This window comes from Atractosteus spatula, chromosome 16 (genome assembly GCF_055471065.1).
Source record: "Atractosteus spatula isolate fAtrSpa1 chromosome 16, fAtrSpa1.hap1, whole genome shotgun sequence".
Lineage (NCBI taxonomy): Eukaryota > Metazoa > Chordata > Actinopteri > Semionotiformes > Lepisosteidae > Atractosteus > Atractosteus spatula.
The window spans coordinates 5,046,601-5,074,221 of NC_142721.1; the positions used below are offsets into that span (position 1 = coordinate 5,046,601).

Below are 27,621 nucleotides of genomic sequence, written 5' to 3' on the forward strand. Positions count from 1 at the left end.
ATTCCTGAGCTCATTGGACAGCCGTTCCACTTCTGTTAGACTTCCTGCTCTTGCAAGAAAGTGATTTGGCCAGCTTATTTAATATTCAGCGTTATACACTCTTTATGTTTTCCCTATTCTTTTTTACATTGATTTCAGTAGGTGCCTACAATGGTGTTGTTATTAAAATGAACGTTTTGAAGCTACTGAAACGCGAGAAGTTCTTGGTTTAAGGAGTAGATCCAGAAAAGAAGTTTTTCCTATTGTGGCTGCTGGAGTGATTGGCTGATAGAGCGGGGTGAGCTGCTGATTGGTCCGTGCGCAGGTCTGTGCAAACTGCAGTCTGCAGATCACGGTGCAGTTAAAGGTCCCTCCAGTCCGTGCGTACGCTGATCTTCCTGCTAAAAAATAACCATCGGGCAAATGGAAAAATTCGCTTATCGTATGGACGAGTGTGTAGATTTGATGAATTCCCGCACATGGATCAAAACACACTTCCCTGGAAGAAGTAACCGCCTGTCTTTCTTCGGATTTATAAACCTGTGAATTAACAGCACATGCAGGGAAAGTTGGAAAACGGAGACGACTGAAGCGCAAACAGTGAAGGTACTCAGTTGAGGAGCGGCGCATTCGCCTAGTGAATTCATAAAACACCCGAAACTGAAATATTAATGTAGCACTGTACATACAAAACGTAAGTGAACGATATTTGTTTGGAAAACGTATACCAGAATTATTTTGCGCATTTTTCGATTTACGGACTCCGCTGAACACTTCTTTGGAAGTGTCATTAGCTGCAGCAGCCGAGACACTTAATTCAGTCTAGCCAGAGTCATGGCAGGGATGTGCAGCTCCACCGTAAAGACCCTGGAGGACTTAACTCTCGATTCGGGCTATGGAGCAGGAGACTCTTGCAAGTCTCTTAGCCTCTCGTCTTCAAAATCCAATTCGCAGGCGTTCATGAGCGCTCCGCACCGGGGCAACTGGTGGTACTATTCAGGGTCTATGAACAGCCGAAATAACAGCTGGGACACAGTCAATACTGTACTGCCGGAAGACCCCGAGGACATGTTCTCCAAATGTCCCCGGCTCCCGGAGTTGGAGGAATTCCCCTGGACCGACGACGAAGTGGGCAAGATCTTGCGCAAAACACCTGGCAAGGGGGCAGCGTTTTCCCAGGAGGCTGTCCGGAGGCTCTCTACTCTCCTACGAAGGGCTTTGATTCGGATTTCCAGAGAAGCCCAGCGGCTCAGTGTCATGCATTGCCGCTGCACCCGCTTTGAGGTGCAGAGCGCCATCCGCCTGGTGCTGAGCTGGGCGCTGGCGGAGAGCTGCGTCTCGGCTACCGTCAAGGCGATCTCGCTGTACAGCATGAGCGCAGGCGAGTGGCTGCGGAAAGGCAAGTCCTCCCGATGCGGACTAACCTTCTCGGTTGGCCGCTTCTTCCGCTGGATGGTGGACACCCGCATCTCCGTGCGCATCCACGAGTACGCGGCGATCTGCCTGGCCGCTTGCATGGAGGGACTGGTGGAGGAGGTGGGGACGCGTGTGCTGATGGGGGAGAGACAGCCGAGTCCAGACGGAGTTTCACTTGGCACAGGAGTCACGGCCGAAGCTTTGGAGGCGGTTGTCAACAATGATGCCGAGCTCTGGGGACTCCTGCAGCCCTACGAGCATCTCATCTGTGGAAAGAACGCAAACGGTAGGATCAATCTTTCACTTTTTTTTTGTCCTGTTATGGATGAGGCTTGATGATTTTTTTGTATTCACAAACATTGGTTTGGAAGTTTTGTTTTGTGTGAACAGGTGGCAGAAAAATGAACATAGTAATACATTTAACAAAGATAGTTTTCAAAATAAGCCCAGTTGTTTTCATTAGTTTGATTCACAGACATGTAGGTCGAATACCAGAAAATATAATTATTTATTAAACTATTCAAATTTACAGAAATAAAATAACTATAATAATAACTTAGTTCTTTTTATTTCCTTCTTTTTTCATCAGAATACGGGGTTTTGATCAACGAAATATTAAATTTAAATTAGTGAAATCTACTTTTGCCCGGCGTTGTACTGATTTACAGTACGTCTTAATGTGTGCACCGATATGTAAACCTGGAAATGTTAATTTAATAGCGTTTAGAGCTTTGTACTAATCCCAAAACTGTAGTCAAAAGTAGCAAACTGTTCTGAAACCCTTTAAATAGCTTATTTGATGTTTTTTTCTTCTCTGGTTATGATTATGATAAGACTCACCAAATAATCTTTTACTCTAATACTAATATTCATCCTGTGCCAGTAGAAAATATATATCTGAGATCTCAGTTCACACTTCTCAATACCCCATAAGTATGAAATAATAAAGAATTGTGACAGTGTTAAGAAATGTGCACATGCAGACGTGACATTTGCATGGCTGAAAGTTATGGAGGATTACCAGTTTCAGTCCCACTTCAAGGGGAATGCACACTGGGAATGTTGTTGTCGGGACTGTGATGATGTGATGCTGACAGGGCATTCAGAGCCCTTTTGTTCACCATTACCACAGTTCAGCCTTTCTACCAATTGACAGGAAGAGCCCTTGATCAAGTCAGGTGTGGTCATCCATTCGTGCAAACCCAGAGGCACTGCTTCTGCAAAGTCACAACTTGACCATCTAACCAAATGGAGTTTATAACAGTTCAGGAGGGATGACAACAACCAAGCTCAATCAGACTCAGCTGTCAGTAATTAGCAATCGCTCCTGACAATCCATTCCTCTCCCAAACCCTATAAATACCTACGAGAGCCCCATCTCTCTCTCTTGCACGTCTTTTGCATCCCACCTCCATCCCATCTCCACCTCTGCAGCTGCCCCTTGGTCACCCCGCAGGGGGGTCCTGGTCTCCTTGTCCTCTGGCCGGGAGGCCAGCCCTCAGCCAAGCAGGTTAAAGTCACAATTTACTCCATGACGCTTTCATCTTGGGTGTTTGTCATTCCTCGTGAACAGAGCATTGTGGAAGAAATGGGAACATCATGGTTTTATGTCACATACTGTATCTAGTTGGTGGCTCAACGTGGATTACGGGCACATATTGGTAAATGGTGCTATTTTCTGCAATTGCAGTACTAGATCTCATTTGGTTATTTTGTACTTGCAGACAGAAGGAACCACAAAGTAGTTACTGAGATATGTGTAAGACATCAATATACAGTATATCTTCTAGTGGACACATGTTGTGGGGCCTAAAATTGCTAATTTTGTGAGTTTGCATGTTCTTGATGGTAATCTACTGCATAGCAGTTTTTCTTTACTTGGTTATTGACAATCATTATCTGTCTGCTATCCACTGTATTTCAAATTATCAATTGTTTCTCAAGTTATTTTACTGCTATTACTTCTGCATAACCTGGGTAGAATGAACTCCTGTGTACACAATCTTTCAACATGCCCACCTGTCGGAGTCGTTTATCATGTGACACAGCCCCCTACAGGGTAGGTGGTAATGATTGAAGGAGCATTGCATTCTCATTGATCTCATTGATAATAGGTACCTAGCTGAACCCAGCGTTCAGTGCTACATGGTAAGTTGAGGAACCAAAAAAAAAAGCAAGCTGGACAGGAATATACAGTATGACAGTATCAACTGCTACAAAGCTGCATCATCTTACTGCACAGGCAGAAGCACCCCCGTGGTCTGTGTGCAACATCCATGTCTCAGAGTTCAAAGTCATACACTGGCCAACAGTGGCACTGAATCTTAACCCAGCCGAGCACGTGGGATAAGGAACGTAGACACACACGTCAGAACCGAGTTACAGTATCTTATAGATTAAATGGCACAACACCCTTGTCAAGGTGCCCACAGTTATTAGCAGATGTCTAACATCATCTCTTCTAATGTCTAAAATTTATAGCTGGGTTTTACAGTAACTGTTGGTATATCTTTATGTCCCAAGCTTTAAAAATCACTTTTATCAGATATAAAAGAACTGCACACAAAATACAAGTGGATTCTTGTAAATAAAGAAAGAACTGCTTGAATTATGTTCCCCAGTTTGGCATCTGACTGTAACTACATAGCAAATAAGTATTCTCAGAAGGACAAGACAAATACCGGTAGATAAACCTGAATATTGGTAATGTTATTAAAAAAAACAATAGGAGGGGATCATTAAAAAAAACGGATAGCATATTGTGATATAGAGTACTTTCTTTAATCATCATAAAATATTATTTTTCGCATAGCATTTTGACTTTAAAGAAAAGTCACACTTGAATAGTTTCTTTTTTGGCTCTTCACAGCAGGCAGAGCAGTTAAGCAAAGAATCCAGGACTACAGTGGTTAGCAGGCATCATGCACTTTTTAATTCATTACTCATCAGCTGCAGTGTGTGAAATGCTGCAATATTAATTAATACTCAATGTAAGAATTAATTTACATTATGCAAAGGGAACTCTAATCTGATTAAAACTGTTAGCACAGCAAACAGCCCTCCTCCTTAAAAAATCTACACTAGCTTAGGAGGATATTAACCTAAATGTATTTTTCCTCTTTTCTCTTGGCGTTATTCTATCATGTTCCACAGATCTCGAGTTTAATTCACACAGATCATCTCAATAAATCATGTTATAACATTTGCCTACCCAAATATTAAGTGGATTTGCCAAGCAAAGGTTTCCTGATATACAGCTTCAGTTCAGAACATTAGAACATACTGTATATTCTGACATAAACAGGAATCCAAAATGATTGTTTCTTCTGTGTATCAGTATTGTTAAATTACGATAAAGGACAAAAGCATATAAACAAAAAACTTTATCTAACTTCGTCATCCAAATTATTGCTAAGAATGCAAATTTTTCATTGAATGTAAGTGATAATTTATACAAATTATTGATGTGTGTATTCCTGTGTAGTGACTTCCTTCAGGTCCAGAGGTGTGCAGTGCTATGGGTATGTTATTTCTAGCGATTATCTTGTTTTGTAGCACAGTTTATTGATTGAATGCCACTACTTGTACAGCATGACTAGAGTTTGTCGTCGGTGATCGACAATCATAGGAACTTAATGCATTTGAAGAAGCTTTTACAGACATACAAATTAAAAAAATGTTTAGATGTCCTTAGGTTCATGGACTTATACTACACCCTGAAAGAAACTGCATTGAATGACAAAATGGTTTATTGTGCAGGTGCAAAAATGTACAGTACCACACAATAATTTAAGGAACAGTAGGTGAAGTACTGTACAGTATGTCTAAAACAGTCTCTCTATGCCCTGATCCACAGTGAGTGAAGAGAAGCAGTCTCTTCATCTACGTTTTAAGTTGTCTTGGTGTACATAACATCACACAGGGAGAGATAATGCAAGTCATAAAGTCGGTATCTTGTATTGAAAACATTAGCATTGATGACTGCAAGATGTGCACTCCACAACAGAGACTATCATATCACCACAGATGCTCCAGTGAATAAACTGGGCCGACACTTCGCCTTTGAAATGTGCATTTCACGGATTTCATGATACAGTATGTCATATAAGGCATGAGCCCTTTCCCCAGCATCCATTTTTCATGTGAAAAATATGTTTGCACTACATCAAATGTGCGAATCCCAAAAATATCTGTGAACAAATTCACAACATCTGACAGGCAGAGTTTCATTTTGGGATAGTATATAACAAAATAAAATCTTCCCACCTCTGACTTCAAACACTTTCTGATATTTCCCCTATGTTTAGTCATAATGATATAGTTCTTGGATTTTAAAAGCAAGCCTAAAGTTTGTGGAACAAAAATCATTGATTCATTTTGGTTTCAATTATTTTTAATTTTTGTATATTCTGGACTATTTCTCTTGTCTTTTTCTCTGGAAATTCTGAAGCTCTTGTCTGCATGTATTTGAAAATAAGGCAGGGTTTTATTCTCAGCATTGGAAGCATTTCTGTGCTGCACAAAAGCTCCACTCTCATGTGCGGAACAGCCTAACATCTGGAAATCTTTAAGGCAAAAATTACATCTATGGCTCCAATAACAAGTTTTTTTTCTTTCTTTCTTTTTTTTAGCTCTCCTTCATTTTTTGACGGCCGTCTTTACAAATATTTTAAATTCGGAAAGAAAAATCTCAATCATAATTGTCACTCTTTGGAAGAACACTCTTACCTGCTGTTAAGGCCTTGAAAACATACATGGACACCTGCAAAATTTTCAGCTTTTAACAAAAAGATTGTAAAAGGCTGGAATTTTTAAATTTGAATGCAAAGTACTGAGAACAGTAATCTCTGCGAGAACAAAGACTTGCAGTTGTGGGTTTAGGAAGCCAAGATACAGAACTAGACTGTACAGTTATTCAGCCCATTGTGCAGGTTTGGTTGCTGATCACTCCTTGGGATTATGCTAATTAATATGAAATACACAGATATAAGGCTCCCATCGTGTAACAGATTGTGCCTTTTCAGGTTTTACAAGTTGCTAACTCTTGTTAAAGATAAGTCATTTAAAGTAGCACTGGACCTTTACTGTAGTGAGCAAATTCCCATGTTTTGCGTGTTAGTGTGAACCCCTTTATACCAACAGCAGTGCACAACGGAAAGTGTTTGCTTGGGATACTCTGTACTTAAATAGCTATGTTGCTAAAGAGCTCACCTGCAGTGTGGGGGATGATGGGACTTTGTAGTTCAGTTAGTAAGAGAAACTTGCGACGAAAACTGTGTATTTGAGGAGTCTGGTGTTAAAATTGACAAGTATTGTATTGTGAAGAGATTTGAGTGGGGAGATGTGTCAGTATGCATTGGCCACCCAGGAACAAGAAGATGTTAATTCCACTCTGAAAAGTAGATTGAAAGAACAAGCACAATCTTTTGATTGTTGAGTCGTTTTTAGCTGTGAGTCTGAAGTACTGTAGTGTACAGTGTGGCAGTTCTATACTATGTTAATATTGGTTGGTTTTTTTAGTAATGTTAAATAAAACTAGCCTTAAAAGTCTGTAGTATAAATTGGGGTAATCCATTTCCCTTTGATTTGATCTCTATGCTGTAACAGTATAATTCCTTATGGGGCAAAGTCTAAAAGAGATTAAAGCATAATGGTTTTTAAGCAGGGAAATAAATGGCTGTTCGTTTCAGTCCATCAGCTTGGACTCTTAAAGACAAAGTGATGCTATCTTGGACTGTAACTCCCAATGGAGTACATTTCCTCCCCGAAATAACTCGGTGTTTTCATATTTCCACACTTCCTTTTGCCAGATAATAGCATGAGTCATCATTATGTGTTTTTTATTTTGGGCAGGAACCATCTAATCTAACCAAGAATGTGAAGCTCAGTTTGATGTTATTATTATTTTATGTTTTAGTTCTCCAGAATATCTGTCCTTCACATATTAACCATGTTGGCATTTAATGGTGCAACTGTAAACGTACAAGCTGTAATGAATAAATTCAGCATTGTCAGAGAATTAACTGCTGAACATGTGACTGCAGACACTCATTTTCCAAAGCTGCTAAAATAAAATTACCTACAGTAATTGCATAGTTTGCACACTATGAAGTATTTCTTTTTTCATATCTGGAACAGTTTTTTGAACAACAAGAAAGTCTGCTATGGGGCAGAATGATTAAGCAACAAGTTCTATTTAAAATGTGAGAAATGAAGCTTGCTTGACTGTTTCATTCTGAATTTTTCAGAATGAAAACCTAACATAGGTCTGTGTTCTACTGATGAGATCTGCAGAGTCACTTTTAAGTCGCTAGACTTGCAGTGAGTTTTGAGATCCCTCTGAAACACCTGTGTTCGCCTGTGCCAGTGCCTTTTTTGCCACGTGGCGTAAAAATCTGTTTTACAAAGAAGCAATTGATGATGTATAAATTAATTTAAAGGGCATGGATGACCAAGGCAGCTATAACTGGTGAAAAAGACCGTCTACATGTGGTACCAGGATCTGGGCAATGGGCCTAGGCCTTACCAGCTGCACAAGGCTCCATACACTGCAGATCCTGCCATATCCATGGAAACCAGACCTAGACAGGAAATCAGGGGCAGGATGGGAAGATGGCCAATAATGACACAAATGGTTTAAAGTTTGTCAAATCTCTAATAAAGAGAAAAGGCTATCTGTTTTGCAGAAAGAGGGTGGAAATAAAAAAGAAGATAGTAAAAGTAATTGGCCTTACTTGAATAGATTTTTAAAAAGATTTTTTTTTATTTTCTTATTAAATAAAAACTGTTATGACCTGTTCATTTACAGAAATATACTGTATAGCTTTTAAATATTAAACTCACAAGTAAAGATCCTTTTTTTGAATATTAATATTTCTCTCTTCTTAATATACTGAATAGCATGTAATATGAAGGTGAATAACTTGAAGTAGAAAGTACAGCTGTACTACAAAACAAGAAATACCTTTTGTGTAATTGTTCCTCTCAGTGTCGCCATAGCCTTTACCTCCATAACCCATATAGTGGTAAAAGAGTTCAGTTCTCATGAACTTTCATATGGATTTTTATAGTGCTATATTTTAGCTATACTGTTTAATTTCTGTTTATAATTCATTCACTTATTAAGTGCTCCTGAAAAAATTATCTATGTCATGCATGACTTTCCATCCATCTCCTTTAGGTACACCACTTTATCCTGAAAAAAAAAAGTCATAATGAGCTGGAACTTAACCCAGCAGGCAACAGCACACAGGGCAGGACTGCACCCAGGACGGGACACCAGTCCATCACAGGAAGAGCAAACATATGTACATGTATGTGGAGGACAATTTGTAATGATTCGCAAGAGCATCACTGACGTTTTTTTTTTTCTTGAAAGTAGAGTCATAAGTTTAAAAGGAAACAGATGTGTTCAGGGTTTCTCACTAATTACCCCATACTGTGAATTCTGATTAAATCTCCCAGTCTTTTCTGTCAAGACCGAGATGATACTGCGCCTTGTAAAAATGGTCCATGCTACAGACTTCATATTGGAGGGTTTGAGTTTAACTGCTTGTGCTGTGTTTTTAATGTATGAGGACCTACAAGATAAGGTCAGTTACTCTTGGGCCACTTTATTCTAGCTTCCATTTTTGGTGGACTTTCCATAAAAAAAATATTACAGCACAGTTGTAGGTCACACAACTCAAACATACATTCCACACAATTTCTAGCGAAATTGACTTAGTCATGTTTCAAATGGGACAGAACTCCCATGATACTTTGTTCATAGACTGTAATGGAGGATGAGAGTCCACTATTGCGCTGGTGCATTTTTTTAGGTGCATTAATTAGTGACTCTGTTTCGGAGTCTCTTCATACTTATTATCTGCTAAAGAGTAACTGTATTCTTACTTTTATTCTTTAACATCAGAATTAGATTGTAAGCTCACCTAAACAAGTTTTGCCTGACTTCAAATCCTAAATCAAATTGGATGATACAATTTAAATATTATATCCTTGGAAGAAATAGCTTCCTTTCACATGTCTAAGAGCTGATTGTTTTTCTATTACTTCAGGACATGAGGGGAATTTAAGATGAATTTTGCCAACCAATTTTTTTTACAGAAGCAGCAAATCAGCCTGCAGTATCACATAGTAACTTCTTCATCTGGTGAATGTTTTGCTGTTTTACATTTTGACTAATAGTTTTACTTGAAATATTCTATGTAAAGCAAACACCATTTATCTCTATCCTTCTGTCTATCAAAGGACCGAAATGAGTACATTTTGTAACAAGTAGAGGTGAACATAAATGCCCTTTAGCCAGGATAATGTAATTTGTTTTAATAATGAGTGACAGGAACCGAGATATTCCTTTAGACAAATACTCGGGTTAAGGGTTAATTGAGCTGTTATGGGAATTTGACTTTTTTCATCTAGAGAGTACTTCTGGTAGCTGGGTTAAAAAATATATGAAATTAGAAAAATGTTTCATTTTTGTTATTTTGGAATTAATTAATTAAGGTAATACTGCTTGTTAAAATGTTGCAAATGTAATTCAAAACATTTATATCACATTGAGCATTGCCCCAAAAAGTGCTATTAGAGTTGCAACATTCCCTAATCATGTTTATTTTTTTAAGAAAACACTTTTAGTCAGGACCACATCTGAACTGTTTGATTGTTGTAGAAACTGTGCACAGAGTGAATCTAAAGGTAAGAGCTCTCCACAAGTCTCTGATTTTGTCTTTTGTTGCTTTAACATGGATGACAACCCTGGAAATCAAGAACATGTGGGATGAGTTAGGTGACATTTTACATCAAGATTAACCTCTGATCAGTAATATTGCTGATGTGCCATGTTCATTTCTAACGTTCATTCCAGTACGACCCACACTGTTAGTGTTTGAGTGAGTGGGTATTGAACTGAGTGGGATCTGACTTCTATTATTTGTCATCAGTTTCTTTTGAGTCAGAACTGATGACATCTTGTTTGAATCTTTTGGATCTTCAATTAGTGACTACATTTCCATCACTGAAGTAGTCAAACAGTATATTCTGTAACCATGTTTAGACTAAATCTTACCTGCTAGACTATGCTAAATTGGTCCTAAACATAGCATAGAGAGTTGATTTCCACAGGGACCACAATGGTAACCAACTCAGCATTTCACTTCAGACTTAATGCTGCCCAGCCTTTTCGAAGGAAATATTTCATGCTGTGTTTCTAATGATATTAGATGAGAAGTTAAAACTTTCTCTCACAATATCAATACATTAGCAGTTCCCTAAAGAGGACATTTGAAACAATAAACGTTCTGTCTGTATTGAAGCAAACATACAGTATGTAGTTGAACAGTACTGACATAAAACTGCAAGAAAACATCAAAAACAAAGTGGAGCACCCTTATCACATCCTTATCTGATAGTGTAGCCGTGTGAATCATGCTGGGTCTAATGAAAGTCAGTCATGCAGAAGTCTATTATACAACAGGCGTGGATGTATGGTGCTAGATGATTGGATAGCTACACTAATTTGAAAATTAGATAATGTGATATGGCAAGGAGGAGAGAGGAGCACTTGGAAGACTGGAGATGACTATGGAAAATAGCAGGCCTTATTTTCTTCACCAGGTTTGGGTTTATTTTGTTTTCCAGACTTTAGGGCTTTTTGGTTCATAAACAGAAAAAAATTATTCTTCAGTTCCAAGCGACCTGTTTCATTCTATTTGAAATTGTGAGAACAAGCATAGTCTGTGACAGGCTAGTATTCATGTCTTTGGCAAGTTAACCTTACATAATTGTTGGTGGTTTGCAAACATGCTGCCCTGTCACAACTTATAAAGGCTTCCAAATTCTCTACAGAATAAACTGGTGTGCATGTATTTATAACCCAGCGTGAGAAAAAATGTAGTGCTGGAGCAGTTTGTTTTTGAAGGCTGTCATTTAAAAGGGAATTCAGATACGGTTTCTGGAACAAACAAAGTTCTGGGTGGATGTTTGGTTTGAATATCATTCACAATATTAACTCTGATGCTGCTGTTACTGTGTGTATAGTAATTTGGAGTATACAGCAGTGCACATGACTTCAGCTGCTGCACTTTTAAATGTTTGCTAACTGTGTAAAATTAAGGAATGTTACTTGTGTATTTTTGTCACAATGTATTCTACCCTAACTAGCCCTGCAAGCTACAGATGAACTCATGTCTGTAAGGTGTAAGACTTGCCTCAAGACCTTAGTTGAAGTTGTTGCGTCTTCCTCAGGCAGACAAGTTGTTAGAAGTCATTTTTGCCCACTACTGTATGTCCAATCAGGTGATTCAAAGTTGGTGTAACTAGTTAAAGTGGTGGTATAAATAATACATATGGCGTTCAGTGAAATCCAAAGAGAGACAATTCAATACTGAGCTCAGTTATCTGTTTAAGCTCTATGTAGGTTCAAACCTCAGCTGTATGAGGTTTAAATTTGTAATACTGTGGTATACTATTCTTTCAGCCAGACGCAAAACTTCATGAACACTTATATAACAGGCATGGAGATGCCTACTGTATTGACTCAATCAGGAATCCATTGAATACCAATTTAATTTGTAGCTGTTAGTATTTTTTCACAACATTTAGAAAAATAAATTGGTAGAAATCTTAGTTTTAAAAAGTCTCATTTTTTTAGCGATTAAAACAAAGTTTATCTATGCCATTAGATAATTTCCCTCTTGAAGTTAGTTTTTTAATGTCAATGTTATTGAGTGTTTAGAAAAATACAGCAATAATAATAATAATAATAATGCATTATAAAGGAGATGCTGTTTTAGGACAGAATTGTGGGAACAACTTCAAACACAGGTTGAGAATCCCTGGGCAAGGAAAGATCATACAAGTTCGTTTCAGTTTAGAAGTATCCAGGGTGTTCTCATCTGTCATCGTGTCCAGATGGTCGTTGAATGTGGTTTCATGTAGTGAGTGCAACTTCAGTGTGCTGCAGAAGGAAAAGATCTTTCCACATCTGAGTCTTGGCCAAAGATGTAAACTTTCCTTGAATTACACATGATCAGTGTGACATGTGAACTTCCCTTACTTTTTTATTCTTTTTATGTAACAATTAATTTACATTAATTGATACCCTAATTACCTTTCAAGACAAAATCAGTAATTTACAAAAACAATATTGCTAAATCAAATTCAGATGTACAGCAGGAGTAATTTCTTTATTGAATTCCTTGGATTCAAAAGCATAGTAAATTTAAGGACTGAATCAGAGAAGTAATACAGTATGTAGTCTGGAAAGGAAACAAAATAACTAAACATCATGTTTGCAATCAAGTGAAAAGTGAAATTAAGAAAAAAACGTACAAAATGAGGAGAGCAATCAATATGTACTTCCAAAATGTAAACATCAAGTATAGGATTTATTTAATAAAAACAGGTGAAAGTGATTAAAATTTACGATCACAATGGAGCAGCTTCGGTGGTAAAAAATGTACAGTATCTGCTCTTATTAAACCACAAAGAATTGGAATGTGTTCTTGAGATGATAAACAACCATTTTACCAGCAGAGTTGAGTCTTTCCTAATAAAGCCTGCTACACATAGCTATATATAGCTGGTCTTCTGTGATTTTCTGTAATTTGAGCCTTTATTTTTATAACAAGTGACACTCTTCGTGAGATATATCATGGGAAATTAATTACCCTTCTCCCCAAACTGTCTGCTCTAACATAGATGTTGTAGTCACTTTGTTATTTTGCTCTGGGGTAGCTGTAGTTTTCACACTGAAACTGAAGATTAGAGAGTATGAAATCTTTCTCAGGAAGACGTCAGGGGCATATTTATAAACCTTTGATGAAATGGTGTTATGTTTTATCAAACTTAAATAAAGAGCAAGGACTATTTGTAGTAGAATAAGACATTTTTGGAACAAATGTGTTGTGAATGCCAGTGTATTTGGTGACATCGGTGTCAGTCTTATTTTAGGAGTAGTTTGTTGTCATCTGACCAGCTTTGCATCAAAGTTTGCAAGTTGTAATTCTATAAAACCATCATTAAGATTTAGCATTACTAAAAATATACTTCTTTTATCCATCCATCATCAGAAAGCCAGTTAATATATTCCTTCCAAAGCCTGTGACAATTGATGAGCCTCTCCTTGAAACACAGGGTGTAAGTCGTGACTCCACCCTGGGCAGGAAACTGGTTCCTTATTGGGTACACACACGGGGACTATTTAGAGACTCTGTTCAACCTAGCCAGCATGTTTTTGGAAGGTAGTAGAAAACCAGAGCAACTAGAGAAAAGCCATGTGAAAGTAGCAGGGTACATGAAAACTCCACGCAAACTCAAACCAGCTCAAACCACCTCTACAAACCAGCTCAGTCTGGAATAAAGCAAAGGATCCACAGGACTGGAGATGGCAGCACTAACTTTTACAGCGCCATGTAGACGTCTTCTGGCTTCAGAGCGCTGAAATTGAAACAATTATTTTATGGTACTGAGAGCAGCAAAGGAATCTTTGTATTGGATATGCCAGAGTCAGGAGGCGGCTTCTCAGAAATGTACAAATGTGGGAGGCAAAGAAAAAGAAATATACAGTAGCAATTTAGTTTTCTAGTATGCCAAATGCATGGCTAGACACTGACAGTTTGTAAGCAGCTGCCTGATTGATGCCCGGTCAGGGGCTGTGTGTCTTTCTCTTGGAATTCCCAGTTCAAAAGAACAAGACATGGAACACCTGCCGCAGTAACATAGGGAGGACAGGCCTTTAAACTTCTAAAACCTGAATTGAAAACATATTGTTACTGTACGTCTCATGAGGTATTCTAAACTTTACAAGCTGCTGAAATAGCTGAGCTGGTTTTGAAAGGAAGTGTCAGGCGTGTGAAAATAACCTGTTTGATACGGAGAAATCGGTTTGCAAAATTTTATTTGCTAAAATAAGGCATACAAGAATGATCCAGAGAAAGCTTAATGTTAGAAATGATAGTTATCAAGTCACTTGGCCCACCTACATAATTTTGTTGCCAGTAGATAATTAATCCAAGGATCTTATCCAGCCATTCCTTGAATAAAAGGCAGGATATCAGCTTCAGCATCATGGCTATGTAGCTTGAGATCCAGACTTTCACAAACATTTGTGAAAAAAAGCCACCTGTTTTCAACTTTGCATTTACCAGTAGTTTCCATTTGTGTCCTGGACTTTTTCACTGTAGATTCTGAAGAGGTCCATTGGGTTGACTTTGTCAGATTTCAAGATTTGGAATACGTACATCTGGAGACTCGAAGGCAATTGTTGACCCATAACTCACTTCACATAAACCTCATCTGAGCAAGAGCTACATTAGCTCTAGTGATGGCACAATGGCTCAGTCTTGGCTCTTGGGCCCTGGGTTCAGTCTTGGAACAGGTTGTTCACATGTTCTCTCTGCGTTTGCGTTTTTTTTCCAGGTGCTATGGTTTCCTTCTATCTTCCAAACACTTACAGTAACTGCTGGGTTAACCGCTGTCTGTAAACTGTCCTTATGTGCTTCTGTGCACAGCGATGTACTGGCATCCCTCTTAGGGTGTAGTCCTGCTTTGTTCCCTTTGCTTGTGGTGAAGGCTCTGAAATGATCATGAATTGTTGGATAACAATAACGTAATGTAGCTCAGCATGTTAAACCTTTTTTTTGGAAAGTTTGTTTTATGTCTGTCCGAGACACCCTTTAGGTCAACTGGCCATGTCAAAATGCATATTGTGACTTGTGTATTACTATAAGCTTTTTATTATGACTTAAGGGTGCCACTTGATTTCTGCCTGATACGTCAGATTGCATTGAGGTTGCTTATCATGATGCTATGTGTGTTAGCAGCACTGTTTCTCTCCACACAGAGCCTGTGTGTTGGTATCACTGTCAGGCTGAAAGACCCCTCTGTGAGATGGATTCCTGCGCTGGCACACACATGGGGACAAGGGCAGGAAGTAAATATATTTGACTCTGATCTTCCAGTCCTTCCGGATGGTGTGTTTTTAGCCCTGTACAGAACATTAATTGCCTTCTGTTTTAATTGGGAACGGAGGGGGTGGGGGGCTGGTGTTGGTTGACTGTAAAAGAGAGCCTTTGGTGATAAGAACAAGTGGTTCCTGTGTGTTTGTGTGCATGTGCCTGTGTCTCTATCACTGTCTGTCTTTGCAGTTTGAACATATCTGATTTATTCCAAAAGCAGCCTCTTGGCTCTTTGCCCTTAAAAAGTTGAGCCACAGAAAGTGAGATAAATTGGTCATTGAATGCAGAAAAGATACCATCTGTACAATTCACTTGCTTTTTTATCATATTGCTTGTTTAGATTACTTCTGTTCTCTCCACCTAGTTCTTAGAGACATAAGAAAGCATTGCACAATACTTTCTAAGACTGTTTCCCTTCACATGACTTGTAAAGCCTAAGTAGAGAAAATTATGTTTCCTTTCCATTATTAGACCATTTATAGTCACAGAAAACATGCATCTCTATTCTGTATAGTAATGTATCATGTGTTTAGAACCGAGAATATAGAATCAAAATTAAACCATTTCTGATTCGTCTCTAAATAACACTGATCCTTTTTGAAAGATCAGTTGCTTTATAAAAGTTAGAATACATAATTCTCTTCACTCTGAAAAATAAATGTTGTGGTACTGTATAAATCAAAAATCTAACCTAGTCAGCACGACACCACTGTATTTGGTGACTCTTGTATAGAAACATGGGAGTTGTTATTTTGATTAACCACTGCTATGTGTTGCATCTTTATTCTTTTGTGATTTAAATGGCAGAGCTAGTGTGAGCTTACAGGATTGCTTGGGAACTTATTCCCAGTATTGCAGAGAACTGTGGAGCCAACAAAGGAAGTCAACCAGACAACCATTTAATAGTTTTGGTACAGAGTGGGATTGGTAATAGCTGCTATTGTCTACCCACTGCATTTGGAACTTGGAGTTAAGGCTTGAGAGAAAAAGGAATCTTATTTTTCCTATTTTATGTTATTTTGCTATTGAGACAAACATTTGTAATACTGGCTAAAAGGGAAGATTTTTTCACAATATGATTTGAGAGAATCTGAGGGCATTTTGGTATTCACTTTGGTATTCACTTTATTCCAAAATCTGGTCTTCACTGTCTTGGAACAAAACCTAATTATTGCACAAAGAAAACTTTTTTTTTTAGTTACAATTATGAAACATTAGGAAATATGACAATCCCCAAACCAGATAAAATTAATGCAGATTTTGTGCTTTCCTAAAATGGGTATTTTACAGTAATTTCTACATTTGTTGTGTATGTAATTTGGAATACTAAGGAATATTTTAAACTTTGTTATAACTGTGCAGTTGCTAACCATTCATGGTTATGAAGTTTCTTGATAATTATCCCTTACATTTTTAACTGGAGTGTAGGAAATGTTAGAAGTATAAATATTTACATTTGAACAAAACATATACAGGTATGGGCATTGAATGGGTCAGTGTGAAATGTTTTACGCAGACGTTTTGTAACAAATATTGTCTTTGTTTCTCTCAACGTTTCTAGCACACTTGTCTGATGGTTGCAACCACTTTAAATTGACTAGCACATCATTAATTTTTTCCATGGTTCTCCAGCAACACTGAGCCATTCAGCATACCTAAAAGTCTGCAAAACAGGAAACACCCTCCATGCTGTTTGAGGTTCAAGGTGGCTATAAAGTCTTGCCATCACCTCTGAGAAAAAATACTAAAGTCTGTGTAACCATTCAGTCAAACCTACTTTAAATTCACACAGATGGGAACATGGGTATAGGAGAGTTCTGTTACTGTTGCTGTTCCACATAGACCCTTTCCTGTTTGAGAATGGAATCTAGACTTTGCAGACCACAAACATAAACATGCTGTGGGAAATGCCAGCTATGCCAGTTCAATTGGTGTTTGAGCAAGATTAGGGATATCATATTATTGTGATCCACCAGATCCTTTGCATTGCCTCTTAACCAAAAGGCCATGTGGGTGAGCCAAGGTGATCTCACTAGCCACTGACCCAGAAAACCTCTGCTCATGATGGGCTCAGGGTCAAATAGATTTAACAGCAAGTCCTTTGCAAGAGTGACAATGAGGGAGGTGCTGCCTGAAAACATATTTTAAAAGAATGCCATGTTATTGCAGCTGGGTTAGGTCACTGTCCATGAGCAACCCAGTGACCTTGAAAATAAAATATATATTCATATTATAACTTGCATTATATTGCACAGAACTATTCCAAATTATTTTCACTAAAGCAGTGGGGTATATCCTTATGGAATAAGGCTAAAATGTTCCTGAATTAAAATAAATTTGCCTCGATAGTACGTAAATGGGAGGGAAACAGCAGCTGGGGAATCATGACAGCATAAAGAAGACAAAAAAGAAGTGTTATATTTGCAGAGAGGCATTAACATAAAGCACACATGTATTAGAACTGAAACAATTGTTGCAATTTTAAGTCATCTTGTGTGTATATATATATTACATGTAATATACTGTACACACAATTTAAAAAAACACAGATAGAAATCAAACATCCTTCATAAATGCAATGGCAGGGGTGTTATCTTAGACTCAGGCTGTTCCTGGAGTCATCTTACGGTGAGGAGCTGATGTTTATTTTGAAGTGTAACAGAGTAACACAAGGCCATATGCATAAGGAAAACCAGGCCTTGGGCAAATATTCTTCTACATAAGGAAGGGAATAAACAGGTTTGTCACAAAAGTTGTGTTTAGACAGATGGTCTGATTATAAATAGATTCTCCTTGTGTTGCTAAGGGCTGGTTGTTTGCCGGAGAAGTCAGCAGTTGCCCCAGTTGTGAGAAGAAGAACTTCTTCCCCACTGAAGGTGACTTTCATCTTATCTGGGTCTTTTCATTAGAAAGGATGGAACACTAATAGAAACCTCTACAGTCTCTGAATCCCTTCATTTCTTGATGTTATGCTTCATTACAAAGATATGTCTACATGTTTTAGTTTCTTATGTTGAGTAATCACTTAATTTACAACATTCGCCTCTTTTTTTGCCTCAGACAACGGTGAGCACAGGATGAAACTCAGGGAAAAATTAAGCTGCATGTGTAGGCTACATCAGGCTGCAAATAAAGATTTTACCTGCTATTTTAGATCATTAACTCTGGGGTCTCTTAGGTGTTACATAAATTAAATGAATTATTAATTTCTTATTTATAATAAACCTTTTACTGTATTTGTTGTATACAGTATAGTCCTTTGTTGTAATACAATGGACCCCCCTGACTGTGAACAACTTTTATTTTAATAACCCCCAGATACAGCCATGATCAGATGGACTGCTGTATACATCTTAATATCTAAAGACATGGATTTTTTCTGAAACCTGTTTTCCTTTTCTATAATGAGCATCCCAAAACTTAAATAAACAAAAAATGTATATATTCTGAGTTTTACAAAAATAGCCCTTAATGTTATTGGCTGTTTCAAACTAATACAAACAATTATTTCACCTTTCCTTCCCTTCAGATGTCAGGAAATACATTTAACAGGGATGTTTCCCCTTGAAAGGAAACCAGAGCTGGAAGCTTATAGTATGTAAACTTTGTTATAGCAGTAACCACTCTGACTGAAGAAAAAAAAACTTCTGTTTGTATGGTTTTATAGGTAAGGCGGATGGGGATTTTATAAGAAATGTAGCAGACATTCTCAGAAGAGCACTCTGCTTTTTCCATTTGGTGTTTGAATGGGTCCTTTGGGTCACCCTGCTGCTGTGCTGATTGTGCCTTCCAGCTGGCTCCCAGCAAAGGACAGGCTGAATATTTCCCCCCTGGTTAGAGAGAGCCACACTCTGACCCCTCCTGGCTTGATACACTGGGTATTTCGCACATTTGTTTTTTTTTTCCCTCTGGTTAACAAGGTATTGCACAGTTTGCTGGTGGACTAAACACTTGAAAATGTCACAAAAAATAAAATGCTTCCTGAATGCAACTCACTGTTTTCAGGTACTTTCAGGATCTTGGAGGAAATGTAACACTTTATAAAAATTATAATGAATTCTTGACACCACAGGGATGCTTTCATATTTCATTTCTCTCCACTGGGATTTGAAGTTGATTACTTATTTAAAACCTGCTGTACCCCATCCTACTGCCAAATATTAGCCTCTGTCCTAATCCCAACTCAAACATTTACATTTGATCGGCATCACTGCTCGGACAGCCATTTACAGTATGTGGTGCTCTGCTGTTACTAGTGACATAATTCTTAATGGATTTGTAATCCTTAAACATTTTATATATTCAATGGAAATCTTAAAACTTCAAAATATTCTGAAAATGGTCTTTAAGGGACAAAATCTCCATAGGTTTCGGAACAGTGTAGGATAGATTGATTGATTAATTGATTCATGATTGATTGATTCATGTTCACCGAACGAGAACATTAATGTCAGATGGACCAATAACTCACTTTTAGTCTCCATTATAAGCTTCTTGGTCTCTATGTCAGACACACTCCAGAACATTTCCGTTTTTGCATTTCTTCAAGCTAAACTTTTCCATTTACAAACATCTTTCTTTTTTTGGCTCCACTATCACAGCTCCTGTGTTTCTTTCAGGCTTACTGTTTACAGTCTGCAGCAGAGTGGTGACAGATAAGAAACTCTGACATTCTTGGATGTGGTCAGTTTGCAGGAAGGAAAGAGGCAGCACAGAAAACCCATTCAACTGAAGCACAGTCTTTAGGGATTGTGAGGGTGACTTTAGTGAGGTTCACATTGATGTTGGAACACTACTAAACCCAATAAGATGCCAAATCTTTACACATAAAGTGAAAGATTGTGAAGTGCCGTACTTTGCCTTTTATTAAGATGGTGTGAAGCGCATGAGCCATTGGACAAAATTCCAGGTTCACTTTGAGAGGATGTGCAAATTCAGTACATCTGTTATGTCCTTTCCTGAGTCTCCATATCTTTAAGTGTGCCCCCCTTTACACAAAATTAAGTGCAACCCGGAAATCTCTTTACTTATTCATGCCTGTAGGAAACGCATCTAGACCAGTCTTGGCTAATCAATAAAAGAAATTCTTTCTCTGCTTTTTGCCAAGACCCACTGTTGAAATTCACTCAGGGTGGAGAAACTGAACATCTGCTACTTTATACTACAGTATATACTGTACATTCAAAATGTTCTTGTTATGGAGGTAGGGATTTTCATTTTCATCATCATATTTTTTCATCAAAATACTGTTCTTACTAAAACAGTACTTTGAATCCATGGGTTTGCAGCTCTTACTGGGAACCCCCATACCTGCTAGTTGTAGTTTTAGATTAGTTTTTAACTTAATTAAATCCCTCATAAATTGACAGGTTGCTTTCTATTTAAAATTTGGAAATAGTAAACCTCTTATGAAATGCAATAGCTACTCCAGTAATTTTTGTCAATTTGGTTTAATAAAGCTTTTACTATTTTATTAACAATATCAGAATCTAAATCATTGATAGAAATTATTAAGCACAGTGATCCTAGTAAAGATCCCTGAGGCACTCCACTAATTTCATCTGCCATGTTTCAACATTGACTATTTATATATGTGCTCTTTTCTCAGTATGCTCAGTATACTAGACAAACTTACACATTTTCTCAAATACCTACTGCCTAGAATTTGAGAATATCAGTATTATCAAAAGGCTTCTGAAAAAATACAGCTTACCATATGCTCTGTGGATATCCATAACTGTTGGTGCTTGTTCAGATAAGTTAGTTATGCAAAGTAGTACAAGAATTGGTGAAAGGGTCAAACCTCAAGGGGGCAAAGCATTAAGAACAAACACCCAGATGATTGTACTGGTGTTTAAGGTAACAACTTGTATTTCAGCTCCCTTTGGTTTGGAGAGCTTGAAATTTAACCCCCTTTCAAGAGGCTAAATTGTGAGGTTTAGTAATGGACAAAAATCCTGTTTAAATTCATTAATCTTCACTATGTCATTGAACATCATTAATTGTTTCTCTTGGAAAATATGATACCCGCATCTTCCCAACTGCCTCGTTTGAAAAATAGCCATTGAAAGATGTAATTGTGCCCACAATGCTGTGAAGAAAATAAAGGGCGATAGTGTTCTAAAAAGAAAAGAAAACATGTAAAGAAACAAAAATGGTAGCCCCGAATTCACTAAGTCAATATTTCATTTTATATAATGGACAAAGAGAAACAGTATGGCTGCAAGTGAAGGAATGATATCGCTGATAAAATATTATAAAAGATGCAATGTGACATCAGTTCATCATTGTTGTCAAACTGAACCCACAATAAAATGTATTATTTAGTTCAAAGACATGTTTAAAGTTTTTTAAATTGATTTTATTTTTCTGAGCATATACAATATATGAAAGAGTGTTCAGAAAAACTTGTCTAATTTAATTGAAAATAACCAATACAGAAACAGTCCTAAAGAAATGAGAAATTTATACATTCATGTCATTGCCTTTGGAACAGGATAATTGAGCTGCACTTTACTGAGATTTTGCCAGGAAACTGAGGTTAGGTCTCCTTCCTGCTAAGAACCTGGTTTCCACAATAAAATACACGCCAGGAATTTTAATGTGTTTGATTTTTTTATGGGGAAAGCCAAGATTTTAGCCAGATGCCAATATTTTTTTCTGTAGTTATTAGTACACTGTAATTATTACCCTAGAATCTCTTAACTTTGATTTGTGGTTGAGACTGATTTATCACATAATACAATGAAAATGGAGGAGAAATCTCACAATTTCCTCACCTATAGCTTGTTTTTTTCCTAAACAGTTAATCAATATTTATTTAATTAAAGAAAAATTAAGAATTCTCAGTACGTAAGCTAAACACTTCAAATATTTGGGTTATTTTTCATTTTTGAAAAGTGCAAATAAATTAAACATGTCTGCATGAATCTACAGAGGGACCCTGTTTCATTACTATCTGGGAATGGCACTCATATCAAACACAAACAGGGTGCCATAAGGATATAGTGCATCAGCCATGAAGTCCTGAGAGAAGTGAAAACAAACGAGATGTTTGTTTATCTTTAGCTGGCAGACAAAAGTGACAGAGAGAAAATATGAACACATGTGGTTTTCCACAGACATGCATTTGTGTTGTTTAATAATAATTACTTGCATTTATAATCTCTGTGGTGGACCAGCATGCCATCCAGGGAGGACAACATGTGTTCTCTATTCTGCTTAATGCTAGAGAAAGCAGCTCGGGCCTGCTGAGCCTCTGTGACTCTGGTATAGACATGACCTTTTTTTACCTTGCATTTATACAGCGCCTTTGATGCTGAAAAATCCTAAAGCACATTATGTATCTGCAATCTCTAAGGAGAGGCTCATTTGTGGAAAATTAATTAATGTACATTTTCATGTTCATCTTCACTGGGCTATAATATGAGGTACTTGCCTGGATGTATCCGACACCTCATTTCTGTTCACACTGTAAACTTTAAATTACTGTAAGATAACAGAGTTATGTGCACCACTTCAGAGTTCCAGTTACGGTGTTCAGCTGATAACATCATGGGCACTTAAGTGCTGAACACTAATGTAAGTCTACAGATTGAGATAATGTTGCTAAAAAAGACAATTTTATCATATATTATGTATGATATGAATTGATGATTCATGATTGATGATTCTAAGTGCTTGTGACGGAATCGATACAGCAGCCACTTTCACAGATAAAAGCACAAATAAAGCACATTTTCTTTCATTTTTATCCACACTTCTCTTTGACGTGATAAAGCCTTATAGTTGTACACAAAACATTTAAATCTAACCTGAATAAAAACCTGTGAAACAAGAAAAATATTAACTACATCACTGGTGTTGCTGCAGTTGTTTTCTCATAAATCTGGCATATTTGTGGATTTTATTTAAAATGTCATTACAGAATGGAGAAACTGAAATAACAAATAGCAGCTGTTGGATGTGAAAGAAGGTTTAAATCCTCTCTGCCTTCCCCTTCTTGGTGTCAGTTGTTAAAATACTGATAGAATATCGCCTTTGCTTCTTTGTTTTGTAACAAACTTGTGTCAGCCTTTTAAGGTGTTAGTTCAGTTACATTAGAAGTTAATTTGTCTTTCTTATCTATTTTCCCCCATTAAAACACATTTTAAATATTTTTGAAGTTACTTGAAGAAACTGTACTCTTCTGCATAAGATATTATAACTACAGTTTATTTACAATGATTGATGTACATCGGTAGAACTCATTTGAGTCCAAACATTTGAGTGGGAGCAAGGATGTACTGGAGTTTGGAATGAAGCCTCCTAGCACAGCATAACCTTCTTACTATTTTGTGCAAACTGCAAGCATTTCTAATTTTGCACAAAAGATTGATGTTGTCATGGAGAAACTTTTACTTTCTCCACAAAGATATATTTTAACACTACAGAGAAAGCCCTAGAAAATTGCACTGCGTGATGAATAGAGGACTTGTTTAGGGAATTAAGCAGGTGCCCATATTAGGATATGCAAACTCTTGTTACTGGTCTTGTAGGCAGGAAATTGAAAGCTGCAGCAATTATTACATATACTGCTTAGAGAAACTGGCACATACTAGACAAAACATAGCAGTATACAGTAACTACTGTAGGGCACTTAAGTTTAAGAAATACAAAATGAAGTAAAATAAGAAAGCCAACAAAAAATAAAACATTTTTGTGCTAAGTATGATGGGAATTAAGAAAAATGCTTCAATAGAAAGTGGTACAGCAAAGAGCAGTTAAGTTGCTTCAAATCTGATGGTTTGCTAATTTTTTCATTATACTGTATGGATTAAAAATGCTTAGGATAAACATGCTTTTTGTTGCATGAGAATTGCTTTGTCTAGAGTGTTGTTGAGCAAGCCAAATGTAATTAAGAATGAAACCATCTGTTCTGAAGGGTACATACCAAGCTAAAATGCAAATCCCTTTGTCTCATTTTAAAATGAATTATTGTATGTGTGTTGTCATAAAATGGCACAGAAAATGGAGAGAATTGTGAGAAGAAACTGCAGCTAGTTAGTGAGACAGCAGAGATACTGTAAGTGTGAAGTAACCAGCCGCAGGAGGAGGAGTGATAACAGAGTGGTGGGGTTGATTCAGTGGTGTGCATGCAAGGTGATGCCAATTCTTCTCCACAAAAACAAAATGGTGTGCGGCTCAGCTGGAGCCTCGCAGAGCACCGACCTCTGGCGATGTACAGTCCCAAAAATGAGGTTCAGTTTACTGGGCCGACTTGCTGACCCCAGGAAGTGGTTTCAGACACAGAAGAGGGCGCGATAAGAGAGTGGTGCCAGAGGAGGTGTGGTAAGGTTGAGAGTTCTGTGAGCTGCTGTGGGTGTCTAGGACACCGATGTGCGTCAGACCTCGGCTGTCACAAGCCACAAGCCAGAGCCCAGAGCCAGAGAATCTGGGCTTCATTTCTGCGCTCTCCCAAATTTCAGACGAGCTCCATGTGCTGAAATTTCTGAAATAGAATGAAAATGCTTTCGTTTTAGAAGAAAATCATTCTGAAGATTTTTAAGAGTATGAAAACCTAGCAAAGAATAATGTCTTTTAGACAAGAGGCTGCAATACTTGTTCTCAGGAGTTAGCTTCTGTGATCTTAAAATTTTTATTTTAAAGATCAAAAAGGTTATTTTCAAAATAAGGGGACAGTTAGTAGACAAGCATTAGTTGTAGCCACCTGCTGTGCTTACCCCTCTAAAGAGTCTCATGATGGCAGTGTTAGAGTAAACCCCAGAACAGGTTGTACAGTAAGTATTGCTACATGAGGGGATATGCTTAAGCCTGTCTGACTGGTGCCTTCCCATGTCTACTGTTTTGAAAGAATCTAAGAGGAAACACCCTAATTATTCTCGGTATCCACAGTTAAGATTAGCATTTGCCAGTACCCACTCAAGGGTATTCTAACCTTCCACACATAATCACTGTTTGTGGAACAGTAATAATAATAATAATAATAATAATAATAATAATAATAATAATAATAGCATTTTACTTTGACTATTAAGTGTAAATATTAAATAAATTTAAAAAGATATCCTGTGCCAATGTGCAAAAAATGACTGACCCATTTTTATGAAAATGTATTTGGCTCAATATCTTTTTCAGTTATGTGACATTTAACCAGACTATTAAACTTTACTTATTAAATGAAATGTTAAAATATACTGAAAACCTCTCTAAGTATTAGTGCAAAACCACAGTTTTTTAAACAAACCCAAGGTCTTTATGAGATTATCAGAAAGTAGGTTAAGGCTCATTATTTCTGGCTAATTAAACATAATGGGAATTATGTCTGTGGATTTCATGAATCTGAGGTTGTGGTGGTCTGTGCAGTGGTGCTGGAAGATTATCCTGCTGGAATGGCAGCTCAGCACATGCAGGCTTTGATAGGCGCTCTTGTCATGTGAAGCCCTTTTTATTATGTTTAACATGGGTGTCAGCAAATAGTGTTTGCGCTCTTTCTGCATTGTTGTTACACAATGAGGACCTTGAATTCAAAGGGAGGCAGTTCACAGTTTGCCTTTGGAAAAGTCAGTGCTAGATGTAAACAACGCTTTTCTGAGAAAAATAAAAGTGCAGTTTCTCCAGGACAGAAGAAGAAGCTGTGTCTTGGCAATGTGGGGGTGTAACTGCATCAATTTGGTTTCAGATGACAGTTGTTGTTAACTTCAGTTTAACGATCCATGAAACTAAGGAGCCAAGGGTGAAGTCGTTTGGAAACCAGAAGTGATAGTGCAGGTGTCTTTAAGGGTATAATTAGATCAAAGGCATATTCATTCTTAAAGACTCTCAATGCCAGTTATCTGAAAGTGTGAGGAAACAAATAATTGTAGTGTAGTTTTCTGAAACACTAGACTTCCTTTACTCACTTTGAGTTTGCCAGAAAACAGCGAACCACCAGCGAACAGAGAATCACCACAAACACAAAATAAATAGAATGGAAACAAGCAAAATGGGCCACAGGACATGAATAAACTCCTCTTAAACTGGATTCGTTTTCCTGCATTGATGGTGAATTTTAAAATGTTTTAAGGTGTACCGATCCTCATTATGACAGTCACTCCTGCTCTTTCAAGACTCAATAAATAGCCTTAAAATAGATGCTTGTGAGAGGTCCCACTGTGTTTTTTTTTAACACTGCACTGGTGATGACTGACTGGATGCAACAGGGCACTCACATTTCAAATCATTACCCTGGTTCAAAGCTCTCAGCCAGATTCACAGGCCAGCACCTGAGAAACGCTTTCATTCTACACACAGAGACCATGGAAGAAATGGTTAACAGAAAGGCCTGACTCTTGTGTATTTCAAAGTCACCATAAAGAGCTCAAAGCCAATGTGTTTTTAATCGCAGCAACATGTTTTCAATTTGCTGTGTTGTGCGCACCACACTATGAGAGGCCTTACGGTTTAGTGAATCTACACTGGCTGAAAGAAACTGTTACAGCTCAGATGTAAGATGGAATTTACTCTGAACATAACCTTTAGATAAATTATATATATTCTTCACATTGTTCAATTGAAGATTTCATGTGCTACAAGAAAATAGGATCTAGGCTTCTTGGTGTGTGTTTTATTTGCTTAAGTTTTTTAGGATATACAAAACCAGCAAATAAATCAATCTATACATAGAGTAGGTACACTAAATATACTGTATCATCACCATGGTTTTCAGTTTAGCGTTTGTTTTAGCTGAACTGTAGCAATTAATAAATACATCAGGCATTTGGCCTTTTATGAAAATGTAATGTTAATGTTTACTGTAAGCAAGCAGTTTGCTTCTTCTCTTTCTAAATGTATGGTTCAGAAATATTTGTGCCAACGTGGCAGTAATTTCCATGACAGTTAATATTAAAAATGTTTGTACACCCCCCCCCCCAAAAAAAAACACAGAATTGGCGGTTTGAATGAGGGGAAGGGCCTCATCTGATTAACAAGAATATCAGGCCTTTTGTGGATGTTTTCTGGGGTACTTGGGCAGTTTCTGAATAGCTGAGTCTGAAGTGTCACTTTTTCCATGCAAGTGTAGTATTGTATCCTAATTATCAACACTTTTCTATCCTTCCTGTGCCTGCTTGTGCAGAATTTTGCCTGACATGTCATCCAGGGGTACATTTTCTCACTTAAAAAATAAAACTAATCAGGACAGATGCTTGAGGTTGGTTTTGAGAGTGATTTTGTTGTTACTTAATATTATAATAATTGATCTAAAAAATAAGCTCGTATTTTCTTATGT

At 37.5% G+C, this 27,621-nt stretch overlaps 1 protein-coding gene across 1 annotated transcript in view; it reads left to right on the forward strand.

Annotated features, from left to right (window-relative positions):
* The first annotated feature begins 317 nt into the window (after window positions 1-317).
* Window positions 318-27,621, forward strand: part of abtb2b (ankyrin repeat and BTB domain containing 2b) — a 49,542-nt gene continuing 22,238 nt past the window's right edge. Inside the window, exon 1 of the mRNA XM_088935040.1 lies at window positions 318-1,681. Within this exon, the coding sequence (XP_088791166.1) occupies window positions 814-1,681 (868 nt within the window). The 5' untranslated portion in view covers window positions 318-813. The remainder of the gene's footprint in view (window positions 1,682-27,621) is intronic.